General features: G+C 39.5%; 1 protein-coding gene across 3 annotated transcripts in view; it reads right to left on the bottom strand.

The window, feature by feature from the left end:
- Positions 1–16016, bottom strand: part of LOC311250898 (zinc finger protein 385B-like) — an 81060-nt gene that overhangs the window by 26975 nt on the left and 38069 nt on the right. Inside the window, exon 1 of one of the 3 annotated variants that reach the window (XM_084343040.1) lies at positions 10393–10731. The exons of the other annotated variants lie outside the window; for them this stretch is intronic. Within the exon in view, the coding sequence (XP_084199166.1) occupies positions 10393–10402 (10 nt within the window). The 5' untranslated portion in view covers positions 10403–10731. Of the gene's footprint in view, positions 1–10392; positions 10732–16016 lie in introns of those variants that run through there. 3 annotated transcript variants of the gene reach the window in all.

Raw genomic sequence — 16016 nt, 5'->3', positions numbered from 1 at the left:
TATCCACAAGCAAATTTAATAAAAAAAGGGGGTGTTGGATGCCTAATTATGATGCAAAGTCTGCAACTGTGATCAAATCATGGGGCTTAACATAACCTGTCCATAACAAATTTCGTGACAATCTCTCTCGTAAGTATTTCTATCGAAGGAAAACCCTGAAATGAGGGGTGCAATCAGCCTTTGATCCGGATTGATGCATCCATATACAATACAATATCATATCGTGATGAAAGTTGGTGATTAACACCCCTAGAAATGATAGAGTTCAGCAGCTTAATTTTCCCAGATATAAACCAGTAGATAGAAAAAAGAAAATATCAAAATTAGACGTGAAAAGCAACTGGGGTCGTCTGCGTTCACAGTCAGGCAGCGGTTTTGAGTTCTCTCCTTGTTAGCGGAGGCAGGATCGGAAAGGTAGCATTAAACAGTCTGTCGGCTGCTGACACAAAAGAGTCGCTCAGACACCCCATCTTGCACCTTGAGAGGACGGGGATGTTTGTTTAAACCTCAGTTTATCCTCCCTTCTGTTTCTAACTTCATGCTGTGCAGGTTTTATTTATTTATCCTAACGTGACGCTGATTCTCCAGCAAACCATCACAAAGATGAGGGCGCAGGCTACAACTTTTAGAGTTTGTTAAGCAGTCTGTTGCATGTACTGAAAGCTCTGACGTTGTGTTCAGACAGAATTTAAAATTAACTTTAGAGCTGGCTTGAGTTCATAAAAAGTCAATGAAGTCAGGGCAAGTGGATGCAAATTCAGATGTCGTGGCGTGATTTAAAAAATGCTCCAACTCGAGTTATTTTTTTTTTTTAATTTAACACACAACATCAAGATGCAACTGGGCTTCCTCTTCTTCATAAAATCTACATTGTCTAATGTTAAACATGTTATTGTGTTTGTAGGAGCAGTATTTATGGACATGTGTGCTCGTACGTTGAATGCCCACGAAAGGGAGACACTAAAGACTAATCTTAAATTAATAGTTTTTAGGGTATTAAATTATTGAATTAATCTTTTCAAAAGAAGCAAATAGAAAAAAATTACAACTACTGGATGAAATAAGAGAGTCTGGAAGGAAAAAACAGAAAGAACCAGAGTTTCTGGTGAGTTGTGAGTTCAGTCAGATGCTGAGCTGAATGCACACAAGGTCGGTGAGTCCATCGCTAACTAGCTTACAGCTGAATTCGCACAAATGATGCTTTGCTTTCTGTCTGAACACACTTTAATTATTTGTTCACATAGCCAGCAATGTGGCTGATGAGTAGCTGGATTGTAGAGGTGCTAGTTTACAGATGTTACTGTGTTTTTACTGTACATCATGTTGATTTTCTTTTTGATTGCTGCTAAAAACTCATTTAATTTCACTTATTATTAATCCCACATCACAGTAGAAACAGTTTAACCAACTACCTTCCATTACAGTCACGGCAAATTGAACCACTAACCATGAAACGGCATGTTGATCATGTGTCTGTTGACAAGCATTCAGGTATTAACCAGTCACCTGTTTAACATCAATTCAACAGAACATTTCATATTTAAGAACAATGTTTCAATGACTAGTCGATCTAGTTGAAGGCTGAAAAAGGTCCCTCAGATTAAGTAATAACAGGACACAATCATGTCTCTTCTACCTTGTCTTCAAACTTGTGCATCCCCAGGTATTTTTAATGCTGCACTATTTTTTTCCTTTCCTACCTCTTTACACTTAATGGTGACATGTTCATGTTTTTTTGGAGAAGCAGGTCCCAGAGTCAAATTTCGATGAAAAACAATTTCCCGTGTCCCGATTCTTCCCCAGTATTTTCCTGATTGTCAACAGAGAAACATTTATACACGTCTACTCTGCATTCCCATCATACAGTCTGTCTGTAATAGGTTGTCAAATCTCTCCCAGCCCTTAAATTTCCCTCCTTATCTAGCAGGGATTTAATGTGCTTTTTAATTCACGGGTTATTACTTCGAGAAATTAAGAATCTACTTGGATCTTAACAGTGACACAGCAGGAGATGCAATCTGTAACACATTGAACGAAGCCCTTCAGCGTCCTCACTAGGTGGCCAACAGACCCCTGAGATTACCCTCTCACAGCCCCGGTGACACTGTCCTGATGATGAACTGTGCAAGATCTTCTCTATCTTGAGGCTGCATGAGCTCTTGGCACATCCAGAATGTAATAGAAATCCATGGCATGTGTCTAAACCATTAAAATAACTTAATGTAGTTGGTCTTGGCATGCAGCTCCATTCCCAGGACACATTTGGAAAATTTTTTGCCCTCATTCTGATGCAGGATGTGAGTCACTCTGAGCTTGTACAACTAGGAGTTTGATTTTGAAGAGAAAATCACTGCATAAATCTTCATCTTCTAACAGTTTTTGAATTTGTTTTAAACTTAATTATGCCACCAGGAAAATGCTTCATACAGATCTGCATGAAACAGCTCAAACATATCCAGCATATCCAAGTGTGAGATGTACACCGAATCCTCCAAATCAAAGAAAATATTTTCGAAAGATAAACTAATTTTATTAGGATAAATCTGATGCTACTGTTTTTTTATTGTATTTATACATTATAAATGTTAAAGCTAGGGTTGGTAAGTTTTTTAGAAGCATTTTAGTTAGTATACTTTAAAACCTTTAACATCGCGACAGCAATCAATCAAATGAAATAGAAAAAAACCTGTTTCGATGTCTAATAGGCCCATCCAATCATCAGGAAGCTATATTGCTAGAGCTATTAGCTAGCATGTTGCACAAGAATAGCAAAAAAAAGTGCAGCCAAATTTTCCAAATGCTAACATGCTAGCTTGACAGCGGTGATTAACAACAGCCATATTCGTTTTTTAAGTTCATTATAATAATGTTAGGCGTTTCTCATGTGATTGAGACATGAGGTAGCTGGATATGTTTAGCGATGACAACGATGGTCATTCAGCAGCTAACCAACCAACACCCACAGCTTGAGCAGTAGCCTTTGCTAACTAAAGTAGGTTCAAGACGGCTATTTTACCTGTCAGTGTAGCCTGGTAGGGCATATCATGTGCTTTGAGGAAGGCCTGAAGGATTGGATACTTCTAATATAGCATGCTCTTTCTGTTTTCTACAATCTTAGCCAAGCCTAGTCTAGCTCTCTTCATGTGCCTCTATTCATCACTATTAACCATCAGGGAAGTAAAATGTGTGTCTACTTGTAATAATCACATTGCAGGGACAGTAATCTCTTTCCACAGGGCGATTCTCCTACCATATGGGGACAAAACTCAAGGTCCCACAAGGGTTAAGTATTAGATTAATCTTATTGTTGGGGTTCAGCACACAGTACATGTTTTGCATAGGGCAAAGCATACAGTGAAAGTCAATGCAATGTCCTCACAGTGATAGAGACAAGTGTGTGTGTCTGTGTGCCTGAGCTCCTGCAGTCATTACCAGTCAGGCTAATCAAACTCACACTGTCAACACTCTACAATGACTGATTGGGGCTGTCAGTCTCTGTTAGCAGTGTAGGGGTAAAGGAGGGCATGTTTTGACGCAAGCCTCTACAGCACCAGCCAAATTTAGAGAAGATGCCACAGTTATCCATTCAGATTGTATACATACTGTATTAAAATGGGTTTCTGAAAAATGTGAAATGAGCATGGTGTGTTTTGATTTCAAATTCATTTTTGGATGCAACAAACATGTTTTCTTCACCAGAATGTAGTTTCAGTCAAGTAAATGTGTTGTGGTTGGGTGGCTGACGGCCATGTGTCTTTGCCTTAAACTAAACAGGCCACAGGATACACCAAACCGACATCAAAGGACTCAGGACTGATTTACAAACCGCCGTAATGATAAAGCAGCGTTAGCCCACCATTTTCACACCACACATCACTCTGTCGTCACTTCTAATTGAGAATATATCTGGTAAAAAGAGGCAAATAATGGTTACTACAGCGACTTTTCTTTTTCCATTTCTCTTCTTGCTTAGCTGAACAGCCAATTAAAGTGTTTTCTAACGTAGACAAGCTCTGCCGCAGATTCAACATGCTCGACAAGGGCTGTGCCAGACACACCACAAAAACCAGGGCCACAGACGCACCGAAGACCCATACAACCAGTCAATTTTCAAAATACAACACGCTGCACACTCAGGATCTACGGCACAACAAAGTTGCAAATATTAACAATAAACACACTTAAAAAACACAAACAACACAGTTTAACAGCACAGCTTTCTCAACCACGGTAGAGGGCAAAATTAAGGAAATATGACAGAATACACGAAGAGTCACATGGAGGACGAACAAAACAACGTTGCACACAGTGGAATCACATGGTCAAAGTTATGGTTAGCAATCATTTCTTTTATTAACCTTTGACTCTTATCTTATCTCAACTTTTATGAAAGTTGTTTGCAGAGTTAACAGGTGGGTGACATGAGATACTTGCTATAACTAATTTGTTTCAGTTACATATTAAATTTGTAACGTTCAAACAGTTTGTGTTGTTGTCACATATAATAGCTCTTCTGTAACAAACTCATACTAATGGTATGGGACTCTTGTCTTAATCATGCAAGCGCCATGACAGACACAAAGTAGTACTGTAGGTCTCCGGGAAATCATGCTGTTGTCCAGGTGAAGCAGTTTAATATGATCGCATCCATCCAACGCTGCTTCGGTCATTATTCTACCGTATTTCACGTTGTAAATGGCTACGTCATTTAGCATCATGATGCATTTCAAGAAATAAAATCTAAACCACTTCAGTTTTCTAGGTAAGAGAGAATAACAAGTTATAATGAACCCATCTGATGTTGTTAGAGGTGAATGGGGTTATTTTGTGAGAGCCTGGAGTCATTTGCATGTAATTTCATCAAAGTAAACACAGTGGACGACCATGTGTAATGGCAATGTGTTTTCAATCTGAGGCTGCAGATTTATCCGTCTGTCTTGATTTGCCAAAGGTTCCTACTTTGACTACATAAAATTGTTTATTTTTTTGTAGATTTCAACACACATACTGGCTTGAAAATGTTTTAATTTACATTTTGAGAATTATTGACTTATTTCTGCACATTTGTTTACTTTGTTGTCATCATTATTACTGTTATTACAAAATCACCAAAGTGGCAGCATCTAAGAAATGGTTTCTTGCAAACCCAAAGAGTCTTGGTTTGGTGTTGGTGAGCCACCACGAAAATATGGCCCCATGTTTTCATAAATATCCAAACCTAATATTCACAGACACATATCTGCACTGAACTCTAAAAACTTCACACTGGTGACGGGTGTTTCAGACACTGCTGTGGCACAAATAAAATGATCTCACCGACACCGGGGAACAGAGTCAAGGCACAGTAGCCTAATTAGATTTGTTCTCTAAGATAATCTGCACTATCTGTATTGCAATTAAAACCGTACTGCGCCATACTCATTACCCTACAATTAGAATAATGAGTCATTAACGCTGCTGGAGTGTGAATCAAACCCCAACAGGAAAATTAATGGACCCATCTAAACCGACTGATGAACTTCTGTCTCCTCAAACATTTTGAAAACTTTTACAGTCCCTAACAAGGAAACAAGGACTTCTCTATCTCTCTTCATCCCCACAGAGCACAGACTAATGTTTTACATGATGGTTCATAATATCACACTTAAATCTAATATTATAGGTCACTAATAAATGATTTAGAGTTAAATGGATAACACAGAAAGGTTTTATTTTTTCCAGTGTATTACATCATTTCCTGTTTCACTCTAATCTGTAGTTTTCAACTTTTTTCTCACACAGTTTACTTTATCATGTATATTTCAGGTATTTCATGATGTTGGGATTATGTTTTACTGTTTTATTTTGTAAGGTTCATCCTCATGTGTCATGCTTTGTTACTTCCTGTCTTTGTCTGGTTTTCCTTCCCTTGTGATTGTCCTGATTAGTTGCACTTTTCCTGATTAGCCACTTGTGTATTTACAGTAAACAGTCATGTGTTTTTGTCGGCGTTTGTTTTTTGTGTGTCATGTGTGTTCGACGCACTGTATTTAGTTTGTATTTGGTGTCATTTTTTAGTTTATAGTTCCTCGGTTTTCCTTCTACTTGTGGTCTAATTTTTTGCTGCTGTTTTTTGACAACAGCTTTTTATTAACCCTCGCTTTTTGTCCCACCATTTGCCTGTCTTCATTTTGTTTCTTTTCTTTTTCATAAAATACTAGTCCAAATTCAGCCTATAAAGTAACAAACATGGTTATATTTGCAAAGGCTTTGAAGCTGATGCTTAGAAAATAGGGACTACTGGTGGCTAAAGAATAAACCAATGTGTAAAAATGTCTCTTTTAAATATTGAACTTGTAAAAGATAAAGTGAGACTTTACAGATTTTGGCAAGGACAAGAATGAACAAAGCAAAGCTGAAATACAACTGCACTTGCATATAGCAAGCAATCATTGCAGTATTCTTTAACATGCAGTAGGTTGTTTCAAGGTGATCAGACAACTGTCATTTGTTGCAATTTAACCTCAGATATATTTTAAATAATCTGTCAGTGTGTATGTGGTACAGAATTGTGGAATTTCATAGTCTTTAGACCATGAACAAAAAGGATTTTGGTCAAGTGCAGACTTTTGTTTCACTGGCTTTAAAGTGAAGTGAAGCTGTTAAACACGACTCAAGCTAGCCTGTGTCACACTTCAGGATTCATTCTATCAAAGCCAATTTCCTGTATTTCTTTTTTATAACGACTATGTGGACATTTTCCAGCATTTGTTTGTTGGCAGCAGAAAATATGTAGGTGGGCAGACAGGGGATTGATGACTCAACTCAAAACTAGAGGAGACAATGTGCCCCTAAGCTCTGGAATACATTATTATGCAATGTCATAATACATTAAATTGTTTTTGTTTTTTTTAAACTTAGAGTCTGATTTTTAATTGTTGAAATGGTCGTTTCAGGAAAAGTAAAACGTTGCGGTGATTGAGACCATGAACACAGGATGGCGTCCGCGTGGAATAGATACGCAGACGGTGTTGTGATAGGAGTCATTAAATGTCCCGATCACTAGAAGGCAGCAAAGGTTAGCATGCACCCTTGTGAGCAACGCTTGCATTGGCTTGATTAGATAATAATAATAAGATTCAGTAGAACAAAAAAGCAAGGTTTATTGTGTGTCATGATTTGAGTTTTTGGTTAAGTAGTTCCTCGTTTCATTTTGGTAGATTTATCCTTTCGTGTCAGTTTTTACTTTCAACTTCCCGTCTTTGTGTATTTCCCGCCGTTTCTGGTGGCCCCAACAGCTTCACCTGTCTCTTATTAGTCTTCCCTCCCTTGTTTATAAAATCTGTGTTCCTGGTGTCTCTGTCTGCTCCTCATGTTCTCTGCTCTCCTGTTTTTTTTTTTACCCTGCCTGTGGTTTACCTCTGGTTTGTACATTATTTAGTTTTTGTTTTACTCTTTAGTGTTTTGGATTTTCCCTAGCCTGTTTAGCCTGTTCTTTTAGTTACCTGGATTAGATCTTTGCACTACAGCTTAAATTATTAAAGTTGTGTCTGCATTTGTAAGCTCTAACATTTTGTTTATTGGATTTGTTGTTCACAATGCATTTTCTGGATAGAAATATGGCGCATCCCCTGGACCATGGATGGTGAGTTCCCGACTCCGGATTTTCAGATCGAACGCTTCAAAGATGCAGGATGTGTACCTAACAACATCATTGTGTCCATTTTTGTGCTTAGTCCTCATCATCCTGTGTTTTGTTGCATTACCTGGCTAGCTTCAGTTTCATATTTTCTGTTGTGTTATAGAGCTATTTCAATAACATGTTTCTGAAAAGAGCAACACAAATAATTTTACAGACTTAACACTTCAGCCAGACTTGAACCAACCATGTGACAATCACCTCATAGGCGTCTTACACCAATGGACACAGTTAATTTCTATTTGAGGTGCAATTGTGCTCTGAACCTCTGAATACTTAATTACCAAAACCAGTCACTATGTCGTAATGAAGATTTGCATCACTGAGGTCGTGTGGTATAAATCAGAGCCCTCAGTGTATGTTATAACACTAGTGCTCCTGGTGTGCTGTATTATAAAGGTTTTATTCAACGTATTTAGCAAGTACTGATATGAACATCACCGTCTAATTCTTCCAGTTTCTGCTGTGCTACGCATCATTTTATGTCTAATTTTAAACAAAAGACACAGAAAGATATGAGAAATGAGCTCTGCATCCAGGATTTTTACACACCGTTGCTTCTGTTGCATGTCATACTGAGAACAGAGAATGAGATTTAAATACACAGGCTGTCACTGCAGCCTCCAAACGGAGCTCTTGACGAGGGGTGGCGGGGTGGAGGGGTGGGGACAGCTGCAGCATGGCCACCAGGCAAAACTCTACAGTTATCTCCTCTCCAACTGTTTCCCTTTGATCTCTCTAATCTGCCATTTAAAGAAGAAAGCATCCAGAGCTGCCACACAGACACTTCAGAGTATTTCTATCCAGGCACACATGGCACAGTGTGTATGTGTCCATAAGCTACTGAAGTATATCACAAAATGCAAATGTATACACATAATTTAAACCTACGCTTTTTGTTAACTCTTTCTCTTCCTCATCCAATAAAGACCTTTATTGGCTCAGTTTTCATACAAGACAAACATGTTTTCAGATCTGCAACGAAGAGCTATTTTAATGAAAGATCAATCCGCTGATTATTTTTTAAATTAGTCGATTGTTTTGTCCATAAAATATCTTAAATTGTGTAAACTGCCCATCACCACTGTTCCTCTCTTCTTCTTAAATTGCTTGTTTTGACCAATCATCAATGCAAAATCCAAAGAAAATCAATTTTAGAGTGATATAAAACAGATAAAACCTTTAAAACATTTAAGAAGCTGATACCAGCTATTTGGGAAGCCGAGACACGAGAGGAAAATGTTGCCATTTTAGGTTTCTGCAAATGACAGATATGTTCAATTTGTACATTTATACACATGATATCAACATTTGTACAAAATGTGTCATCTTACGTGTATATGAGCTGACTATAATGTCAGGAGGGGGAGGTAGCGGTATCATGACATCTAGGCGACATGGTTGCCAAGAGAGAGACTACTGTTCAAGACTGTGTTTTAAAGGAGACGTATGCTCATTTTCAGGTCCATAATTTTATTTTCGGTTACTGCTAGAGTAGGTTTACATGCGTTAATGCTCAAAACACATCAGTTTGCTTATACTGTCCGGTGCCGCAGTGCTGTATTGCCCCCTCTGTCTGAAATGCTCTGTTTTAGCTCCTGTCTCTTTAAGGCCCTCCCTCCCAAATACCCAGTCTCCTCTGATGGGTCCACTCACACAGGCCTGAAATCAAACGCTAAATCAAATCTTGCGTGTCAAACTAGCTGCTCGGCATTAATTATGTAAATGTGTGACATTGTGACTTTGCGTGATGTCACAAAGTCACGGAATTAAAGGCGGGGCTACTGACGAGGCGTTTCAGGAGAGGTGTTTTCTGTGGGAGAGAGGAGCTTTTGTTGGTGCAGACTTCAGGCTTTATATCTTTTAAGATCTTTTACATGCACATATAAAACACTGACGTAAAAGAAAAAAAACAAAAACACCATAAGAGGTTTCCTTTAACTTCATAGGCACAAAACTACTGGTTGTTTTTGATGAGACGTGGGACAATTTGCAGCTGAACACCAGCACAGATTTATCACAAGATTAAATTAAAACCCAAACTGAACACAACTCTTGTTTACTCATTAATTTGCATCCACTCATCCAGAGGCCAATCTGCAAACTTGCGAGTGGTAATCGGTCTACGTGTTCCAACATCATGAGGTCAAAATATAAGTGATTGACTTGGCAAAAATAAAGCATTTCTAAATTTAAAAACCCTAAATGCAATCACAATTTTGCTCCCTTTAGCTGAAAAAAAGAAAACAAATGACTAAAAATCCCAGCTCTGCCTTTATCTTTAACAGGCTCCAATTATACAAGCTAATCTGGGCATATTTCCCTCGGGAGGCGAGGACATAATTGCCAGCAATCTGCACGGCGATATCAGCGCTGTTCTTGTGTGGCTTTTAAAATGACTTGACACATCTGGGAGCGACAGCGCTGTATCGGTCTGAACTCCGCACTTGGCTTCATCAAAAGGGGTCAATTAGAAAAACAAACAGGCCGGGGACTCATTTCGGATGCAGAGGAACTGAACGAGGGCAGATGGTGAGGCAGGAGACTCAGCCTGCCCTTGAGCAATGATGTGGAGTCATTGTTGTAAAACACACATTGACGGGGGAGAACTCACATGCGTTCAGGCAGATGGATCCACAGATACACACACATCTCAAGTCAAATAAAACCAGATAAAGTAAGGATATTGTTGCATAAGGAGTAAACAGCCTCACCAAACAGCATCTCCACGTGTTTTGTGATTCCTCTGCTTGCCGCTCTTCGACTCAGTCTTCTCCTGCCAGTTTATCTCCCATCAGAGAAGTTGAACAAAGTGCCTCCGTCTCTATTTCCACCACTTTTGATCCTCTAAGCTGAGGTGAAACGGCAGTCCTCTCTCGGCCACTGACACGTCTTGGCTGTGATCCAATCAGCCGCGGCTAAAGAGCGGCTCGTGTGTGCTTCAATTAAAAAGCTCCGTGCTCTGATGATCGCGCTGCACTTTATGAGGCGAGAGGAGAGAAACGGGTGAGGCGGATTGAAAAGGAGAAGAGGTTGAGAGTGTGATGGTGAGAGTCTGAAGAGCAAGTGTGTATTCTTCTCCTCTCTGTGTGAGTATGTAAGGGGGGGGAGAGAGTAAGCGAGAGAGAGAGAGAGAGAGAGCTGGCGGAGGACTGGCTATTAACAACATGAACATCCCACCTCCCTTCTACTCCTTCCCAGCACCATTTTCTATTCAGGGTTCACACCTGCGTGCTCCCTTAAGGACACTCAAATGTAATTTCCTTCCTGGCATTACTTGACAACAATAGGCATCATTTATCAATCTGTTTCTATTCTGCTTAAAATGCAGCTGTGCGACTGTATGTGGGAAGAAACATTCAGAAGCTTTCACTTCACATCCAAGTGATATTGACATCATCAGCATATGATTCATACTGCAGTCCGCTGTTTGTGATGATTGATTGCTAAGTCCTTTTTGATAAGAATCAATTATTTTTACACTCCTGTTTACATTTCCAATAGGTTGAGTGTGTAGAGGTAGAGGAGTCGCTCATGCAGCACAAAGTCATTATTTTTCTCACCACCATCGACCGATATAATCGCTACCATAATTAAACGGCGGTGGGTTTAGATGGCAGCTCAAGTAAGCGGAGTAAGATTTAATTTGCTGTTTTTTCCCCCCCCATATAAAACCTCAGTTTTGTATTCGTGATTAACCCTTGACTGCACACCCAGCTAAAGTAGCTATGATGTTACATTTGGGGTGGAACAGGGTGGAACCGTTTTTATGCCGTCCGTCCGTCCGTCCCATTCTTGAGAACGCGATAACTCAAGAACGTCTTGAGGGAATTTCTTCAGATTTGCAGCAAATGTCCACTTGGACTCAAAAATGAACCGATTATAATTTGTTAGTCAAAAGGTCAAAGGTCAGAATCATTGTGACCTCATGGCGTCCCATTCTCAATACGATTGATTTATTTCAAAATGCCTTAAGCCTGTCACCATGGCTGAAGGCTACACATGTCCACTATGACTCAAGGATGAACAGATTAGGATGTGGCAGAAGACCAGAGGTCCAAGTCATTTGGACATGGACATGGCAACATTAGAAGCTTCGAAGCATTTGGATCAGCCTTTGCCAGAATAGAGAACAGTCTGTGTAACTTTCCCATTAATGACCAGATCAGCCACAAGTTACAATCACAGATTCATAAGGTCTGGCCCTTACAAGGCATTATCCGTCTAAATTTTGGTAACATTAGCCACCAAACGCTACTGGACAGACCAAGGGATGACAGTGAGGGAAAATAGATCCCACAATCAAGTTTGCGAGGCAGTTATGTGGTCTTGTCACTCGACAGCCATGATAATATGAACAGTAGTTTGTGAAGTGTAGAGTTAAAAAGGCTGGAAGTAAAGGCATTAGGAGATAATAATGTGTAACCATTTCTAATGCAAAGGCATAATTAATTCACATCTATTTTTTTTAAACATCATCAGAAGACTCCAGCAGAGGTTTAACAATCTGTAACGAGTTAAGAAACTCTAAATCATGGAGGCTTAGCAGCCTGATATTGCAGCTCTTTCTCTGCTCAATGCTAATTAAAACTGTTTGAGATTAAGCAACCAACAGCGTGTAGCTCTAACAGAGTTTTTATTTTAATGAGCAGGTGGGAGAGATTGTTTACTCAATAGCTTGCTCATTTTCCTGACTAATCTTTCCATGATTTATCTATTGAGAGACTGCAGAGCAGAGTTTGGTTCTGTGCTGCTTCATCTTGCTCCACAGCAATGCTAACTAAGCTGAATAAAGCATTTTTTTTTTATCTTTCTGCATTATCTTTAGCTTAAATACCTCTTTGTATTAACCACAGGAATGTTCTTTGCATTACCCCTGGGAAATGATCTGATGCATAATGGAAATATTACATCCAGGAGTCTTTCAAGTTGATCTGTACCAGCTACAATTCACATATAAAGTTTATATTTGTACAGTAGCAATGTTGTATTTTTCATTCATACACAGCAGAAAAGGAGACACCTGCCTTTGTAGCAGCTGACCAACAACTCAAAGCTTCACTGGCTCATTTCTTTAACTCCTGTGGTTGCTGTTAATAGTTCAGGTGATTAAATGCTTTTTAACCGAATAACAGTTAATGTTATAATATCTATGTATTGTGTTGCAAATCATGTTTAGCATACAACAACTAGCCCATCACAGCCCAAATATTCTGCACAAGCACCTAGACTTCTCTGGTGTTTCGAGCTTGCAGTCCGGACGGCTGGCTGCATGGCTAACTGAGCCAACTCAGTAATGGCAGCAACAGTTACAGACTACAAACCCACATTTACCTTTCTTGTAAGGCGGCGACCTCCAGTGGCCATAATAATTACTACGGCAGCAAAGGAGGAAGTCAGGTGAAGTATTATAAACAGAGAGAACATCAGGAAGAGGGATTGGACAGTTGGGTTTAACTATAACAGGACTTTCTCTTTTTTGAGACAGCTATTCACATTCAGTCTGAAACCAAGAGTCAAAGGTGAGTTTTTTCTCATTAAGTTATTAGTTAAGTGAAGTATGTTCATTAATAATTAAAGTTAATTAATGTAGTTTTCTAGCCTAAAACTAAACGGTCATGTTGTTTTGGGAACAGTGATATCTCTTTTGGGGAGTCAAATAGCAATCAACCTATACAGTCGTTTAGGTATGAGGATGTGTTTTAAGTAAAAGGGACTTATCAAAGCTTCTTCCAGCTTTCAGGTTAACAATGTGTGGCAGTTGTCGGTATGAATATGTTCTGAAATAGACATCCCTCCTCACAGAGTATACATTAACCTTCAGATGTAGTTGCTAAAGAGGAGGAGAGGAAGAGTTTCAGTGCAGCTGAAAACTCAACTCATTCCAGAAGCACTTGAATATTTGTATAGGCTTGTCTCCACCGCTGGGAGGACAGGCTTTCAGTGTTTTCATTGTTATTCATCTCACAGTCATTATAATCATTTCAAATAAACACAATTATTCTCACAGTCTGTACTCTGAAACCCTGGCCTCAAATGTCATACACAAGACACACGCACACATGCGCGCGCTGTTTGTGTCTGCCCTGCGTGCCCCTTGCTGGCTCCTTGTCCACTTGAATAAGTGTGGTGTGGAAGCACAACACTGACAAATCCTGACAGCTTTACACTTGATTTCAGGCTGCTGCATTCAAATGAAAGTGCAAGGAGACGGCCTCGAGCACAGCGGCTGTGTGTCGGCAACACACAGCATGCTTTCATCTGGCCATGGACCTACCAAACATATCCTCTGTCTATCCTCCGTCTATCCTCCCATATAGACTCTGTATGCGTGTGATGGACTTGCTATGTTACCTTTGGAAATCACTGAATTGGTGAGTTTTATTGACAATGAAAATAATCGTTAGTTACAGCCCTGGAAATGATTCACAAAGCCTCTGTGCTCTCATTGTACTAAAATTCATCCCCTAAACATTGTTCTGCTTTTTAACTATATGGCAGGCAATTGCTTGTATAGATATAGTTTTTATGAAAACCAGACATATGAAATGTAAGCACATACCTATATGTACTTATATATCTTGCCAACCATCCAAACAACAGCCAAACAATCTCAAAAAGCGACACTTTGGCTATCAAGATAAATCCAGTGTTCCTTGTGTTTGTTTTCAAGCATTCAAATATATTCAGACCATTGCTTCACATGCAGGATAATAAGTCAATTAGTCTAACGGCTCCCTGGGTAATCTCTGACCTGTGCTGTAGATGACACAGCTATAGGGAGTACTGTAAAACAAGTGTCTGCTTAAACGCTCTCAGTCACATAGGGTTTCGGTGCCATATCTGCCAGCCACTGTGGCAAAAAAAAACGAAAAAACATCACCCACTTCATTCTGTCTTCACATCTCCGTCTACAGCTTAAGCTCCTTCCTGCAGGCATTCGGACTGTGCAGAACGGCCGCTGATGACAGATCAAGTGACATCTTAAAAATGGCTGCTTTTGCTAAGCTGCCTCTGCTGTATGAAACGAGGCCAAGCAGCACAAAACTCCAGCTGATAAATGTCCCATTTCACAGCTCACACAGTATATTTTAACATGTCTGCGTATGCCTGCAGACATACTGCTTTCATGGTTGTTTTTGTGATGCCATGAATTTACTGCATGTATTCAGGAGAAGAAACAATTCAACCTTCAGTCGATCTGCAGTGCTCTTTTGCAGAAATTCAGAGATTTTCCATTAGTGAGAGGAAGCTTTGTTCCAGAAAGAAGAAAGACCTAATGTTCTCTTTTTAGAGGGAAAATTGCTATAAATGGAGCAGGAAATGTTGTAAGTCACCTCTGTGACCGACATTATTCTTCAGGTTTGATTTAGGATGTGTGTTGAACAGTTTTACTTTGAAACATCAAACCAAAGAAGACTGATCATCCAAGTACAGTAACATGTGGTTAATATGAAACCAGTACACCTAGCCAGAGGGTATATGGGCGTACACCAACTCTATCTCTACCTAAAAATAGCCAAAGATATGTATGAGTGGACATCTTGCAGAGTAAAACCTGCAGGAAATTATGTTACCGTCTTTCCTGTAATCCCTGACTCTGTGCCTTAAAGGAATATCTCCTCCCGAGCAACATAAACACCCTTGTAAAAAGGCACCAAGCGTGAAAAGAAGTGCTTTTAGGGAAAAACTTTGTGAAAATATCCCGTCCCTTAGTGATTCTGCATATTGGGCCTACGCAACTACAAATATGAAGCAAATATGAAAACTGTCAAACTGACAAAAAAGACAGGATCATTTGAATATTTACATATAACTTATTTTGCCGTCAAACACTTAATGCTTCTCACAGTGATTCCAGAAATACATGTTTACATCAATTTCATCACTGAACCATATGAAAGAGCAACGTTCTGCTGCCTGTTTTTTAATATCCGACAGAGCAAAAGCAGTGAATGACAGGATGTTAAGTTGGGACTCTGCTCCGCATGCTATATGTAAAGCGTTTTGCTAGATATTCATCGATTCATCCGCCCAGCTAGCATGAACATTGAAATTATGGGTAGAGATTGCAGGTCTGATTATTACTGTGGTTTTGCAAGGTCCTTATCTGCTCCGGTTGCACTGCCTAAGGGAAAATAGTTTTTACACGCTGACATGATGATGAGATAACACATTTTTTTGGTGATTTTAGATGTTAGGAGTTTCAAAAAGGGACCCAAATGCAAGACAAACAGAGGCAGGCAGGTTGACCAACAAAAAGCAAGCTTTGATGACGAGTTAATATCCAAAATCCAAAATGCAAACAACAAAAGACAAGCAAAGGAAAGTCTAATAG

This window comes from Pagrus pagrus, assembly GCF_965226575.1.
Source record: "Pagrus pagrus genome assembly, chromosome: 21".
Classification (NCBI taxonomy): domain Eukaryota; kingdom Metazoa; phylum Chordata; class Actinopteri; order Spariformes; family Sparidae; genus Pagrus; species Pagrus pagrus.
This window is presented reverse-complemented; position numbering and strand designations above follow the sequence as displayed.